General features: G+C 42.2%; 2 protein-coding genes and 1 long non-coding RNA gene across 4 annotated transcripts; 2 read left to right on the top strand and 1 right to left on the bottom strand.

Moving 5' to 3' along the window:
• Nucleotides 1-2: 2 nt before the first annotated feature.
• Nucleotides 3-8,810, top strand: RUNDC1 (RUN domain containing 1). Of its 2 annotated transcripts, XM_044418644.1 has the most exons (6): nucleotides 3-403; nucleotides 2,773-2,786; nucleotides 3,442-3,624; nucleotides 3,763-3,961; nucleotides 4,823-4,933; nucleotides 6,279-8,810. In XM_044418644.1, exons 1-6 carry the CDS (start codon nucleotides 37-39, stop codon nucleotides 7,148-7,150), a joined length of 1,746 nt encoding a protein of 581 aa, XP_044274579.1. In that variant the 5' UTR covers nucleotides 3-36; the 3' UTR covers nucleotides 7,151-8,810. The 2 variants fall into 2 exon arrangements, with proteins under 2 accessions (XP_044274579.1, XP_044274578.1); XM_044418643.1 differs by lacking the exon at nucleotides 2,773-2,786 and having other exon boundaries at nucleotides 3-414; nucleotides 3,466-3,624.
• LOC123017365 lies at nucleotides 2,996-6,355 on the bottom strand. The gene is made up of 2 exons (XR_006413592.1): nucleotides 5,272-6,355; nucleotides 2,996-3,489 (listed from the first exon to the last, which is right to left on the bottom strand). It is a non-coding gene; the product is annotated as an uncharacterized LOC123017365 (long non-coding RNA).
• Nucleotides 8,811-9,954: 1,144 nt separating the features above from the next.
• On the top strand, nucleotides 9,955-13,638 carry RPL27 (ribosomal protein L27). The gene is made up of 5 exons (XM_044418653.1): nucleotides 9,955-10,041; nucleotides 10,669-10,751; nucleotides 12,057-12,226; nucleotides 13,134-13,244; nucleotides 13,549-13,638. The coding sequence occupies exons 2-5, from the start codon at nucleotides 10,671-10,673 to the stop codon at nucleotides 13,595-13,597; spliced, it is 411 nt and encodes a 136-aa protein (XP_044274588.1). The 5' UTR covers nucleotides 9,955-10,041; nucleotides 10,669-10,670; the 3' UTR covers nucleotides 13,598-13,638.
• Nucleotides 13,639-15,617: the final 1,979 nt, after the last annotated feature.

Genomic DNA, 15,617 nt, shown 5'->3' with positions numbered 1-15,617 from the left:
GTTCTCCTGATAGGAGCAGCTGGCTTAAGCTCTTGTATGTTGGTCGCGGCCATTACCGGTGAGGCGGCGGCGCCGGAGATGGAGGCGGTGGCGGGACCTGGGGAACGCTGGGCGCCGGTAGGCGCAGTGGCCGAGGCCCAAGCGGGGAAGGAAGACGCTGGAGGAGAGGAGCTTGAAGCTGAGCCGGCGTCCCCGCGGTCGCTGAGAGAGGAGCGACGTCGCCTCCATTCGGCGCTCCTGGCTTTGGCCTCGCACTTCGCCCAGGTCCAGTTCCGGCTCCGGCAGGTGGCACGCGCCGGCCCGGCCCAACAGCAGCGTCTCCTCCGCGAGCTGGAGGAGTTCGCTTTCCGCGGCTGCCCCGGTTCTGGCCTTGGCTTTGCGGCGGCGGTGGAAGGACTTGGGGGTGACGTCAAGGTGAGAACGAACCTGCGGGCGCTAAAGATGCCCAGTTCTTTCACTCCTCATAGGGCTTTGCTTCCAGTTCCCAAATCATTCTTGTTGCCCTTCTGTAAACCTCTTCCAGGTTGTCTGCACGTGCCTTAAACTGGTGGCGAGAACTGGACAGCCACATCACATTGTTGACCCATATTCAGCCTTTGGTCTGCAACAATGCCAAAAGCCTTCTCACTGACTGTATTGTTGAGCCAAGTCTCTCCCCATTTTGTAACTATGCATTTGTTGTCTTTTTTCCTATGTGCAGCATTTGGCATTTGTTCCAGTTGAATTTCATTCTGTCGTTTTCAGCACAGCACTCCAACCTATCAAGATCACTTTGAATTTTATTCCTGTCTTCTCTAGTATTAGCTATCCCACCCAATTTTGTGTCATCTGCGAGTTTGATAATCATTCCCTGTATTTCCTCATCCAAATAATTAATAAAAATGTTGAAGAGCACTGGTCCCACAACTGAACCTTATGGTGCCCCACCTGAGAAGGTGCCACTGATGAGTTGATTCTTTAGGCAACTGTGGATCCATCTCACAGTTGTTCCATTTAACCCACTTTTTGCTAGTTTGTTAATCGGGGTATCATGGGGGCCTTTGTCAAAAGCTTTGCTGAAGTCAAGATATATTATGTCCACAGTATTCCCACAGTCTGCAAGGGAGATTATTAGATAAAAAAAATGAAGTTTGATTAGTGTAGCAGAATTTGTTCTTGAGAAATCCATGCTGGCTTCTAGTAATCACTGCATTGTTTTCAGAGTGTTTGTAAACTGACTGCTGTATAATCTGCTCCAGAATTTTCCCAGGGATTGATGTCAGATTGACTAGTCTGTAGTTCCCAGGTTCTTCCTCTTTTTGAAAATGGGGACTACATTAACCCTCCTCCAGACATCTCACACTTATTTATCCACATATTTATATGCTGCCTATAAAGGCCAAAATGGCCTTCCTAGGTGGCTCACATGATAAAAAATTAAAACAGTTAAAAGAATAAAAACATACATTAAAAAACAATACAAAAACCAATATAAAAAGGTTCATCAATACAGCTCATCAGTACAGAGGGCTTAGGTAGTAACTTTTTTTTTTTAATGGAGGACACTTCCCCTGTCCTCCATGATTCTTCAAAGACAACAGACAGTGGTTCTAAGAGTTCTTCTGCCATTTCCTTTATGACTCTAGAATGAAAATTATCAGGCCCTGGAGATCCAGACTCATTCAACCTAATTAGATGATCTTGAACCATTTGCCTATCAGTCTTAAACTGCCATCCTGCCCCTTCAGCTTGTACTTCTCCTTCATCAAGGAGGTCATGCATCCTGAGCCAAAGTAGGAGCTGAACACTTCCATGTCTTCTTCGCCATCTTTCAGAAAACTTCAAGTAGTATTAATAAGTAATAAAATCTGCAATCATGCTAGTTCAATCTTCTCTTGTGGCCTGTTACACATGGTTAAGAATGTATATGAGACAGACAGAATGCTTATTACTAACTACAAAAGCCAAGCTTGCACTTTACCAGTGTCTTCTTTTCAAGAATTTGCAGTGTGCTTGATTATCTTGGAAGTGCTAAATGTTCTGTCAAATATTTATGGTCCATGCTTTACGCTTGGATGGAATAATAAGTACTGCTGATAGACTGATTCTCCCTTTTAATTGATATATACGCAAGAGTCTGGGCTATCAGCCCAGTAATGTGGATTTGTGGGAGGAGGTAATTGAATTAAAGCATTTTTTTAATATCCTTAATCGTTTGAGATTGGTTGACAGTACAATTTTATGCATGTATACTCAACCCAGGTAAGTGTGTCTAGGATAGCAGACTTTATATATATTACATTTAAATGTAGTAAACTAAAAAATACACACACTGAATATTATGTGCTGTATAACTATCTCAAATGTTTTCAGTTACCAAACATATTTGAACAGAAATATTTATTAAATTTATATCCCACCTTTTTCTTTTTTAAAGAACTCAAAGTGCCTTGCATGATTCTCCTGCTGCTGCTTTCAGTCTCTTCCCCACAACAACAGTGTTGTGAGGTAGATTGGGCTGAAAGCCTGTGACTGGCCTAAAGTCACCTAATTGGCTGCATGGCTACACCAGGACTAGAATCCAGATTGCTTGAGTCCCAGACCTGCACTCTTAACCACTACACCACACTGGCTCTCAAATATTTTATTAGAGGGAAAATTCAATAAAACATACTAAGAAAATACAATACTATGCATGTTTAGACAGAAACAGCTGACTAAGGAATGTTGGTAGTTGTAAGACATGTCTAAATATGTACAGGACTGTGCCCTTAATGTTATTCAAAATTATAGTCAGTGGATTCAGAGTAACTGTATCTTAAAATTACTTTTATTGAAATCCTTGTAAACATTTTAAAATGATAACTCAATATCAATCATTAATGTTTTTAATTTTAAGAAAAGAATAGAGGTGCTGAAAACAGTTAGCATTAATTTTAGTATGGACAAAGAGCTTTGCATTAATGTTTTCTTGGTGTAGTAATCCCAAAAAAATTACAATGTGAAACTGCCCAAGTTGGTTACATTGTTTTTATTCATTATGTTGCTAATTTTTTAAAAGAACATATATTGAGACATAGGAAATTTGCCATAGCAAATATGACAGCAAAAATTATGCTTTGAAAAATGTTTCACTTACATCACCCAGAAAATGTGCTGCTAAAAGTTCCAGCAGATTATAGGATCAGGAAAGACTTGCAGGCTGCAATAAGCTGTTTGATTCCTCAAGGTATTCCCCAGATGTTTCAGACTACACCTCCCATCATCTTCAATCATTGGCTATATTGACGGGTTCATGGGAGTTGAAGTCAAAACATCTGGAAGATGCCAGGCCAAGGGAGGGTGCTGCAACATGGATGCATGATCATGGATGCACATGCTTTTTGTGCTGCAGGTGAATACTTGATGTGGTTGTGCAGTCTTTTTACTTTGGATCTTTACTCTCATTTCCAAAGAAGTGAGATGGATGTGTTCTCCTCCTTTCAGAGTGAACATGAGAAGCAGGAGCAGCTGGAGGCACAAAAGGAGAAACAACGGGAACTCATCCTGCAGCTCAAGGCACAGCTGGATGACCTTGAAACTCTTGCTTACCAGGAAGGAAGCTATGATACACTTCCTCAGTCCATGGTCGTGGAAAGACAGCGGGTGAGACTTGCTGGCATACAGCCAAATCTAATCCTGACTGCCTCATCCTTTTAACTGAGTCAATGTTAGCCCGTAGTGTGTGTTTGAAGTAGGGGAGAGACACTTGAAAAGTGAGGGAATAACTGTGTGGTTTTACAGGTGGTTATTGAGGAGTTGATCAAGAAACTGGACATCAACTTGAGTGAGGACATCGCTTTGCTGTCCCCAGAGGAATTGCGTCAGCAGGTGGATGCAGCTGTGGCACAGATTGTCAACCCAGCACGTGTGAAAGAACAGCTGGTTGAACAGTTGAAAACCCAGATCCGGGACCTTGAGATGTTTATCAATTTCATTCAAGGTCAGTAGCCATAAATGTCATAATAGGGCAGTGACTGAGGGAAGATAGGACACAAGGAGATGGACTGTGTGCAGTTATCCTGAGGACTTGCTGTGTGGACTAGTGATGGGATCATTGTACCAAATTCACATAATCATGAAGGGTGCAGGGTGCATAAAATCATTGATCTTGGATTTTCTTGCGTATAGTCTCAAGTTTATCAGGTAGCCTATAAATACACGAATGAATGAATGAATGAATGAATGAATGAATGAATGAATGAATAATATTCTTTCCCTGGAGGGGAAAACCTATAATGGCAGCAGCCCATAAAAGAGACTCAGTCTGGGAATTTTAATGACATTCCTCTACCAACAGGTCAGGCAGGCATACATGGAAATTATGTAGAAAACCATGATTACTAGTGATTTAAATCAAATTCACCCTAGATCTGTGGTTGTATTATTAACCTCTGTTCTATGCATAATAATAAACAGATGGAAATCTGACAGAAATCATTACTATAATATTACAGTCTTTCAGGGCAGGGTTACTAACCTCAGCGTTGCCATTCTTAAGCAAAGGAACTTCAGAAAAAAGTCCATGCCATAGTAAATGTGTTAAACTTTGAGATATCGTGGTTTTACTGAACATGGAGGTCCTTTGGTGTGAGAATATTCAATAAAAGTGCAGGGGGGGAATGGCATACCTATATATAGAGATACTGGTTTCTGTGTATGCAAGGACAGCATGAGTTCAACTAAGAAAGAAGTGTTGTTGTGCGATGAAGTTGAATGGTCAGAGCATTTGAATGTGGATATGACCAAAGCTGCCCTGGATCTTATAATGGTTGCTCAAGATATTCTTCTTCTGACCTTGCAGAAGTCAGCAGCCCCAGCAACCCAGAGGATGGGCATTGTGAATGTTCAGGTGGAAAAGCTGGAAGTAGTGCCTGCAAGCCAAATACCCGACAACCCCATAGAAGCAACAGAGGTGGGCATCTGGGCAGTTTTCAGGAGCTTATGTACCCTTGCTCTTGGTCTTTGCTTTACAGAGTTTTGCAAATTATTTTAAAATTATTACATATTGCCCTTTATCAGAAACTGATTCCAGAGTGGTTCACAATAATAGAAAACCAAACAATTATACAACACCAATGTAGTTGTACAGATATATTTTTAAAGCATGGGTGTGAATAAAATGCTTTTTATATGGTGCTTTTGCCTGTCACTTGGGAACTAGTGAGGCATTGAAGGACAAGAACCTGAAACAGTCTGGGAGAAAAGAAGGCAGTTGCCGTGCCCTCTATCAGTCTTTCACCAATGGCTTACCTGCCCAAACCCCTGCTGTTTGCTCTTAGATCTCTGCAGTTTTGGCAGGAGCACTTGTGCTTGAAGACCAGCACTTCTAGCCATTCCTTAGTGTGTTGATGTTGCAAGATGCCCACAACTGGATGAATGAGCTGCACAATTCGAGTCTTCAGATAAGTGCTTAGGACAAGCATGTAGGTTTCTGCTGCCTCCTCATTGTCCTCATCTAGACAGAATGTAGCTGGGTGACATGATTCCTCCACCAATATCACACATCAGTTTGCATCTTTACCACTGCCAGCCATCCACATACTCTTACACTTCCATCCTCAAAACTCACAAGAGGGGCTGTAGCTCTATAGCAGAACACTTAATTTGTGTGCAAAAGATCCCAGGTCCTATTCCTGACAACTCTTTATAGGAGTAGGAAGGAATCGTGTCTGAAATCGTGAGAAGTGTTGACAATACTGAGCTAAATTGCACATTGTTCTGACAACAGGCAGATCTCTTTGTTCATAAAAGTATGAACATAGGTGTACTTCCTTTTAACTTTCTGTCCTTGAAGAGTACAACTGACAGTAATAAAGCCCGCGCTAAGAAGGAACTTCAGTGTCTCCTGAGACAGGTAACTGAACAGGAAGCAAGTTTTGAAACTCCCACTTTCCAAACTGTTTTAATGGTGGATTCTACTGATCAATGGTGCCAGAACACTGAATTATGTTTCCATGGAAGAGAGCATGATTGGGCAGAAGTACAGCTAAGGCTCAGCAAATGCATGGAGGAATCTGTGCCTCAGATAATTGTAAACCTTTTAGGAGTTGATGGAAAGTAAATGGAAATCTTCATGGAGACCCACAGTTCTGAATGTTTGAGCAACTAAACAGGGACCAGATGGTCATAACCTTTTGTAGGTGAAGTGAGTTTTGTGTGCTTACTAATCCAGACCACAAGTATCCCCTTAATGGAATGAGAGCTTATTCATTCCAGTGAGTGTGCTTTTCTTAAAATATACTCTTTTCTCTCTGCAGTGAACCCTGAAGATGCCACAAGGATACGGGAGACAGGCCTACATCTCATGCGCCGAATGCTTGCTGTACTGCAGATTTTTGCTGTGAGCCAGTTTGGCTGTGCAACTGGGCAAATCCCACACCATTTGTGGCAGAAGGACCAGTCTGACAGGGACTTCTCACCACTAGTGAAAAAATTAGAGTTGGCTGTGGACCATGTCAGGCAGCTGGCCCAGAAGTACCAGTTGCAAGAGCTGGAACATGTCATCAGCTACTCAGGTTTCCAGGATACCTCCTTAGGAGGACGGGGTGAATTAACTATGGCTGTGCGTAAGGAACTGACAACTGCAGTACGGGACCTGCTGGCCCATGGTCTTTACAGCCCATCCCCTGGGATGAGCTTGGTTCTAGCTCCCATTGCCTGCCTGCTGCCTGTGTTGAGCTCCTCTCCTCAGCCCATGCACCCATGGGAGCTCTTTGTGAAGTATTACAATTCCAAAAACGGCCGTGCCTTTGTAGAATCACCAGCTCGTAAGCTCTCTCAGTCTTTTGCCCTCCCAGTGATGGGTGGAGTGCCTGCCACTCCAAAGCAAAGCCTACTATCAGCTGTCCACACAGTCCTGTCAGAGCATGACCCATTCAAGCGTAGTGCGGACTCAGAACTCAAGGCTCTGGTATGCCTGGCACTCAATGAACAGCGCCTGGTCTCCTGGCTCAACCTCCTCTGCAAGTCAGGAGCACTGATCCAAGCCCACTACCAGCCCTGGAGTTACATGGCCCAGACAGGTTTTGAGGGAGCCCTCAATCTTCTTAGCCGCCTCAGTAACCTACGATTCAACCTCCCTGTGGACCTGGCTGTGCGGCAGCTGAAGAATATCAAGGATGCCTTTTGAGTGGCTGGGGAAAGTGGACTCCTGTTTGAATCCTTTTGAGTGGAGGAAGTGCTTGTTGCTTCCTCCAGGAAGTCACTTGGGAAAAATGCAGCTAGATGGTGGTGGTCTTCTATTGCTGAGCTGCAGCTGGCTGCCTCTATTGCATGCACTACATGGAGCTCCTGCAGGTGGACAGGTTCTCTTTGTGGAAGATACCTTTGCATATAGTTGTCGGCCACTAGGGATAGCTTACTTCCCTTGTAGTGGAATCAGTAGGCAGACTTTATAGCAGGGTAGGAGGACATACCTCCTGCTGAAGAGAAGTTTTAAGGGGCTGTTAGGAAGTAGTGAGGTTGAAATCAGAACAATATATAAGCAACATATTGTTCTCACAGAAGGCTCCTCTCTCTCAGTATATGTTAGCTTATACTAGTTCATATCAAAATGCTCTGACTCAGTTCCCATATTTGAGAAAGGGCTTTCCCCTGTGCTGATTGTCTTAAAGCTATTTGATCCTCACACTGCAGGACCAGTTACTTGCAAGGAGTTTTCCCCTGCCAAGTTCTTAAATGCTGGAATAGGATCCTGTATGTGCTAATGTGTCGGCAAATGACCACAGCCTATGCCCAGTAATCAAGCCTGACTTGCTGGAAATGTAGCGTGATGGACAAATGGAATCTGTAGCTATTCCAACAAAACATGGGGAGAGAATTCCCTCTTAAACATTTAGTTGTTGAAAAAAGTGACTTCTTTGGAGGGTGGAGTTAGTGGAATGTCCTTGAGTATGCTTTGGTCAAAAATCAAAATGAAGTTTCTGTCACAGGAACTGCCATTAAACTTGCCTGTTTGAATAGCAGTTGCCAGAACTCTCTTTCTTGAAGCATCGAGCAGTTTGGCCCTGGTTGGGTGCTTTTGATCTGGCATACAAAGTAATTTCTCAGACTCAATTTTGCACAAGCTGTTATTTTGGAAATTAGAACTACATGATTCTGAACCTGTTGATTCTCAGGCCACTGCTGTGGCCATTAGCAAGGCTTGGTTGAAATACTCTTCCTCTGAGCTTTTCAATATTTTTCCAGTGGGGCAGTATGGATGTGAAAGATGTGTTTGAAGACTGTGAGACCAAGGGAGGCATTTCAACTTGTGGTTCACATGTTCCTTTGTATGTGGGGAAGTGTCCTCCTGACAGTCTCCAAAAGGATAGGGCATACAGAGTCTCTGGAAGATTCTGGATCCAGATACACAGCATCTGTCCCTACACAGGGTCTTTTAAACATCCTGCACCGATGAGATCTGAGCATGAAGGCAAACTGTGCTGTCTTCAAAGTCAGGTCTCACAACACCCTCAGCAAAGAAGACCGAATGGCAAGCAGATTTATTTTTATGCTAAATAAAGTCTGTATAACTGCAAATGAGTTGGCTTTTCTGTATATATATATATATATATATATATATATATATATAGTCCTGCTGAAAGCTCTCTGTTAAATGTCAGTGCTCTTACTTCTACCCCTTGTTGATTTATGTGTTGATGCACTTAAAGAAACTGTCTTTATCTATTGGGTATCTTTAGTTAAGTGTGTTTGTTTTGTTTGGATTCCAAGTCAGTGCAAGAGAAGAAATGTATTGATAGAGAATTGTGTCTATTGCTGGTAATAAATTTCAGTCCATTTGTTTTCTATTTTTGTTAACCAATAATTTAAAAATTAGCTTTTCCCCTATTGTTGTACCTCCTGACTCTGAAGATGGTGTCTTTCACACAAATACAGTTAACTTATAGTACGTCCTTCCAGTAGATTACTGAAAGGTTACTAAGTTATCTAATAAACAAAAGTTTGATAGCCATGCACAAAGAATTGCTGGGGTCCACCATGCAGCCACACTGCCCCTCAGTCTGGACACTGAAATTATCACCAAATCCCCCAGAGAAGTCAAGTCAATATGGTAAAAAGAGTTTTTAAAAGGGAAGGGAATAGAGGACTGAAAGACACAGGGAAGAACAATAAAGGGAACAGGAACAAAGCACAAGAACAAGGCTGAGGCTAGCAAGTGTTCCAAGAGCAACAAAAAAGATATGTCCAGAGTAAAAGAATAAATGGTGTTTCACCTACTCAGGGTGGCAAATAATGACAATAAGCGGAAGTGCTAAATTCCTACTTTGGCCCAGTCTTCTCACAAACGTGGGCCTACAACTACCTTAGTAAAAGTGAAGCACAAGCTGAAGGGGCAGAACTGCAGATTGAGATAAGTAAATGGCAAGGGACACCTCAATACTTTCAATGAGTTCAAATTTCTAGGGCCCAATAAACTTCATCCTAGAATAATAAAAGGAATGGCAAAAGAACTATCAGAACTAGTTCTGATAGCAGTAGATATCTGATGCCTTTCAAGAATAAGGCCTATGCAGGAAGCAGCTTTGGCGTTAGGTTTTGAGGGTGGTTTAATTTTTACAAAAAAGAAAGAAAATCCCGCCGACAGCATGAGCAAGCGCCTGTCTACTGAACTTGGCCTCTCCCAACGCGCCCAGCAGAAGCAAGCGCCGATAGGCATCCAGCCGCGTGGGCCTTGCTTAAATGGCTACGCACGCAAGCAGCCGAGCTTTGGGACAATCATACCGAAGAGAGGAGCAGCGACCATTTGATACTTGTTTCTGTGCGTGAGGGACGAATGTATTGCTGCCAGTCCCAGAGATACCCTTAAACTCTGGATTTTTTTACCCGCTTCAGGAAGAAAATGAAGCCAAGCACGACGAAAGCGCTTACCTGAAAGTCTCTTTTATAAGGCTCCAATAGCTAACTTTCATGGTCTATTAGCGCGCATGCGCAGCCTCTTCCTCCGGGCAGGGTGAAAGGCTAGCGGAAGTGTGTTGCCGTTTCTTTTCCGGTCTGGAGGCCATCAGCCTTACAGCCTCGGTAAGATTACGGCAAGTGGGGCGACTTATTCTATCCATCGTGATCCTCTTAAGCCTCCTGGAAAGGCCGGTGGCCAGGGTGCCTGAAAAATAGGTGCACCTTGATGTTGCTAGGCTGGGAGGTTTTGGGGTGGTAGCGCTAGTGGTAGATTTTATTTCTCTTGGACGGGGTGCTTTTAGCGCGAGAGGGAAAAATAAACGTACCCGTTCATCTGATTTCCTGAAGTACCCGCTTTTTGTTTAAGTCAAAAGCTGGCTGAGGAGGCACTTTCTGTATTTAACGTTGGTGCATATACAATTCTGTGCTGTGCTCTTGCTCCCTAAACTCTATTCTTGATGAGTGATGCTGGAATAACGTGTGTTTGAAACAATTGGTAACTAAACGCCTTCATCACCGTAGAAACCTTTCTTCGTTATTAACAAGTGAAAAGACTGATTTGTTTATCAAGTTCTGAGTTGACTCCTATCTTCTAAATTAAAGCTAGGAGGATTGTTACATATTCTAAATTGTCAGCCATAAACTAGTTTACAAGCTAGACATTCCTTGCTGTATGATATCTGATTTGCAGTGAGTGAAGAAATGCTAATTTTTTCTGGTAGTGAATCGATAAATCTACCTTGTTTTTAGAGATGGGCAAGTTTATGAAACCTGGGAAGGTGGTTCTTGTGCTGGCTGGACGTTATTCTGGACGTAAAGCTGTTATTGTCAAGGTATGAACTTTATGGAAGAGGTGCTTAGTCTTTGTAATATGGGGTGATTGCTAATGTAGTAATAACATTGCAAAACAAACAACAGTGTGTTGTAGTATAAAAGGGTGTTGTAGCATGTAGCATCCATACCAGACCACAATTAAAGCCTGGGGAATAAAAAGGTTTCCACCTGCACCCAATAGAAAAGAATGCTTCACAAAGCTCCTCTGGGAACTGCTTCCTGTTGCCATCCACCAGATCCTGTTGCTTTCACTCCAGAAATTGGGAGAGATAGAACAGAGGTTAGGCTTAATAACTAGGCAGTTAATGTGTGATAAAATGGACTTTTTAAAAATGGTTGGTCTTCGTTTAAAAAAAAATCAACAGTACTTTGAATTGTGTGAAGAACTGGACCAGAACAAACGATGTCATGTCTTCATTGATTTGGCTCTAGTCATACATAAGGCACACCCAAATGCCTTCTTCCTAGTATTATTAATCAAGAGGCATTGGTGCAGCTATTCCATCATTTACTCCTTAACAGATTTTCTGCAGTAAGGGAAATGATGGAAAAAGCAGTGGGAAATCACAGGAAGAAGTGATTACAAGTGGAAGACCATAACATCTGGACTCTCCATAAAATTTAAGACAGAGGCAGAAAAAGTTTGGTCTGGAGGCACCCTAAGAACAGACTGACTAAAATCATTGGAACTTCAGTCCCGCTGATTTAAGTGGGTCTACTCTTAAGTGTGAACAAATCTAGATGCAACAGATTATTTTTTGTAAACTGTTGTGGTGATATACTATTCGGATCTTATATTCATATTTGCAGTGGCCAAATTCCCGATATTAACCCACATTTGGTTATATTTCATTCATGCTATGTCTGTTTTCTCTCCCTATTGGCAAAGTCAAGAGATGAATGTTGATAAAGATTTAGTCAATACAGGACAATAAAAGGTGTCAGGAGGAACCCTGAGGTTTGCAGAATTGGAGGCAAGGAGGAGCTTTGTAGGCACAAAAATCCAGAGGTTGAGCTTGCTCAGAATTCACACATTGTTGAGTATCAATAGGGTAAGGAAAAAAGTGACCTGTGGGAAGCAGAATATCCTGCTTAGAGGGAGTGACTGGCCAAAATTTTGAACAGAACCACTTCACTTAGGAGGGAGGATCTATTGTAACATTTTGTTGCAAGTCAAAATAGTTCTGATTTTCTGGATACTTTGCCTGTTGGATGAATCTGAATAGTCTCAAGTATGCTTGTTAAAGGTTGTGATTCCATGCTTGCTGTAGTGCCTTATCCCTTCTAATGAACCTCCATTACAGAATATTGATGACGGCACTTCAGATCGCCCATACAGCCATGCCCTGGTAGCTGGCATTGATCGCTACCCACGCAAAGTGACAGCCAACATGGGCAAGAAGAAAATTGCTAAACGATCCAAGATCAAGTCCTTTGTGAAAGTTTATAATTACAACCACTTGATGCCAACCAGGTGAGTGAGGAACTTGTTAGTGGGGGGAAATGAAAATGGAGAGCTGTCTCCCTTCTTTCAGAAGGACAGCAGCTTTTCTGGATCCCTTTCTCTTAGACAAGGGTAGTTTCAAGTGTAAGTTAATGTCTAGGGCAGGGGCCCAAACCCTTTAGAATCATGAGCAGTTTTGGAGATGCGAGAAACTGCTGAGGGCATCACCATGGAATGTCTCATCAGTGGATCATCTCCTTGGCATCTACATGTCTTAGGCAGCACCCTATTCTGCAAAAATGTGTTTTGTTTCTATCAGACACCTCAGGATCTGTTTAATAAGGCGTTATCTAATTCAGCTAATTATTAGCAGTGCAATATAGCTAATGCTTCTTTTAAACATATGTTTTGGCAATGTCCTGTAGCTGTTTCATTTTTGGAGGATAAATTGTATATTGGAACAGTCTTTAATAGTTACTGAAGTACACACTCTTAAATTATTTAACTGCTTCATAAAGAGGTGGTGTGGTGTAGTGATTAAAAGTGTGTGCCTGGATTCTAGTCCCCATTCAACCATGGAGCTAACAGTGGTTTTGGGCCAGTCACAAACTCGTAGCCCAACCTACCTCACAAAGTTATTATTGTGAGGATAAAACTGAGAGGAGAAGGCAATTTATGTAAGGCTCTTTGAGTTCCTTGGAAGTTAAAAAAAAGGATGTAAATGTAATTAACAAATGAAAAGGAAAATGGATACATTGTGCCCTTCTGATTGCTAAGACTAATCATACAGGATTGGAAGGATAAACACTCACCCCCTATAATGGAATGGATTTAGGACCGTACAGCACTTTAAGTATATGAGTGGGTGGCATAGGATGTTGACACGCATTCAGGTTTATAATCTGCCTTCCCCCCACCCCACTGTGTGTTTGCCCAGATATTCTGTTGATATTTCCCTTGACAAAACCATTGTCAACAAGGATGTATTTCGGGATCCTGCCCTGAAACGTAAAGCGCGGCGAGAGGCCAAAGTAAAATTTGAGGAAAGGTGAGTCTTGTGAAAGATCCAGCTGCTATGCAGATTTCTGCATTCAGTCTTTGTGTGCAAGGGGGCATAGAGGAGAATGTTAACTTGCATGTCAAGTTGGGGTGTGATGGGAACATTATTCCTTGGTTTTCCCGCATCTGAGCCTTGCCATCCAATCTGCACTAGCTCTGAAACGGATCTCTTGCTCACAGGGGAAGCAGTTCCTCTATCATGTAAGTCATGTTTGATGTAGTGGCCAAGCTCTTGGGCTGCAGCTTATAGATTTGTAAAACTCATAATAAGAGATGTTTGTTCTCTTTTTCAGGTACAAGACAGGCAAGAACAAGTGGTTTTTCCAGAAACTCAGATTCTGAATTCTCTGTAACTGCACCAATAAATGTTCTTGAAAAGCCCATTTCTCTGTATTGCAAACTTCCTTTCTTGTTGGTTAGTTTGGCGGCGGGGGGGGGGGTGCAGTTAAGAGTGGTGAAATAGCATGGACTATTTTGTTAGTAAAAATCTTGTTTTTTCCATGCTTATCCAGGAAAGGGATTTTTGGAAGGTGGACTGAAAAAATAACATTTCTGCAGCTGAGTATTAAGTTGAATAAAGGCTTAACCATAGAATTTGTATTCAGGGCCCTGAAATATATCATGTATGCAAACTGTATAGGAAGTGCTATAAATGATACCCTTGGTTAGAAAAGTTTTAATGAAAGAATGTTAATATATGAGTGCTAGAACGGTGAATGCTAAGGACCCAGTTTTAAAAGTTCAAGAAATGATGCAGATGGCTGTTCACTGTGTGCTGTTACTCAGTATTTCACAAGGTGAGTGAAGGGAAAGATACGGAACTGGCTTTTAAAGGGGATTAGAAAAAAATCATAGAGGTTAAGGATGCTAGGCCTGATGGCTATATGGTACCTCCCGTATCCCAGGCCAGCTTGCTTATGTAGACCAGTTTCTGGGGAACTTGAGATACTGTGGGTATTGGTTTTTCACTGTGAATGAAATGCTGGACTTTGATGCAATATGGCTCATAAGTTCTTACATACCCATGGGGGAGGTCCTATGAAATACATTTTACCTACTTTTGGTTGTCTTTTGGAGCAATTCAAATCTCCTTACTTGCCTACTCACTGCAAGGAAGTTAGCTGCAAGCACTTAAAAATCTGGTTGGAGTATGGGGAGACTCCTAAGGACTGATAATTTTCATCCTAGTGTCAAACAGAGTCCTGGGGTATGGACAGGGCTGGCATCAAAAGGTAGCACTGAGGTTATGGTTGAATACCTGCTGAGGCTGCACACTCCCAACAGGGTCCCCTGGGGCTGCTCCTCTTCTCCCTCCTTGTTTGCGTTCTGCTCTGGCACAATGATGCTAGTGGGAAAAAGCAGTAGATGCCACTGACTCTGCCTGTCTGGTAAGCAAGTGAAAGCAATTAGCATGAGGAGTGATACCATTGAACTTTTGGTAAGAGCCCTCTACCATTCTCTCTGACCCCTAGTTCTGCCCTACCTTTATATAGGAGGCACGTCCTTTGGTGGGCAGAATGAAAGAAGGTACCTGCTAGAAGGTCTTTTCTGCAGTAGCACTTATAAGCATGAGCAAAATACATACTCCTTATCTTGGAATAAACAACCTCATTTTTTTGTAATTTTAAGGAGTTACTGGGGGTTCCTACCTCAATGGTGTATTCTGACAGAATCTGTTTTCAATTTGTGAGGAGGAAATAAAAACAGATTCATGGGAAAGATTGAACCTCTGCTGCTTTATTGTCTGGAGCGCCAGGATTCGTGCAGTCAACTAACAGTAATGCACTACTGGGCAGAGGTAAACTCAACTGTGAGGTTTCAATACAAGAACAGATCATTTTATAATCTGGTCATGTACACAGATACAGAACAATTAATGACAAGATACAGACATTACAATGAAAATCTGAGATCATATACAGACGAAATAAGGAAAATCAGCCAAACATACAAGTGACTATAAGATTACAATATTTCCAATTGCAGTGTACTGATATTTCAATTGAGTAAATCAGAAACTTAAACCCATCTGATCTGCTTAAACATGTAAATTTAAGCTATTGAGAAACCATGCAATCATAAGCTCATCTGTTGCATTCAGTTCTTGGGAAGGCTCATAATGAATCTGCACTGTTCTGATTGGCTATAGCATGAGAAGAGCTCTGGAATAGCTAACTAAATACTTTTTGGTAAATTGTGAATTCCTGCAGGGATTGTGCAGCAACATTGTTGCAGTTATTGCTTATTCGACTGAATGGAAAACTAAATTCTTCCTGTCCTCCCTTATAACTAGAGGGGAGAAGGAGGGTGAGAGAGGGGAGGGGGAAGGAATGCCATTTTCTTAAGGGAACAGCAATATTAA

Source organism: Varanus komodoensis, unplaced genomic scaffold (assembly GCF_004798865.1).
Source record: "Varanus komodoensis strain SLA01 unplaced genomic scaffold, ASM479886v1 scaffold92, whole genome shotgun sequence".
NCBI lineage: Eukaryota > Metazoa > Chordata > Lepidosauria > Squamata > Varanidae > Varanus > Varanus komodoensis.
This window is presented reverse-complemented; position numbering and strand designations above follow the sequence as displayed.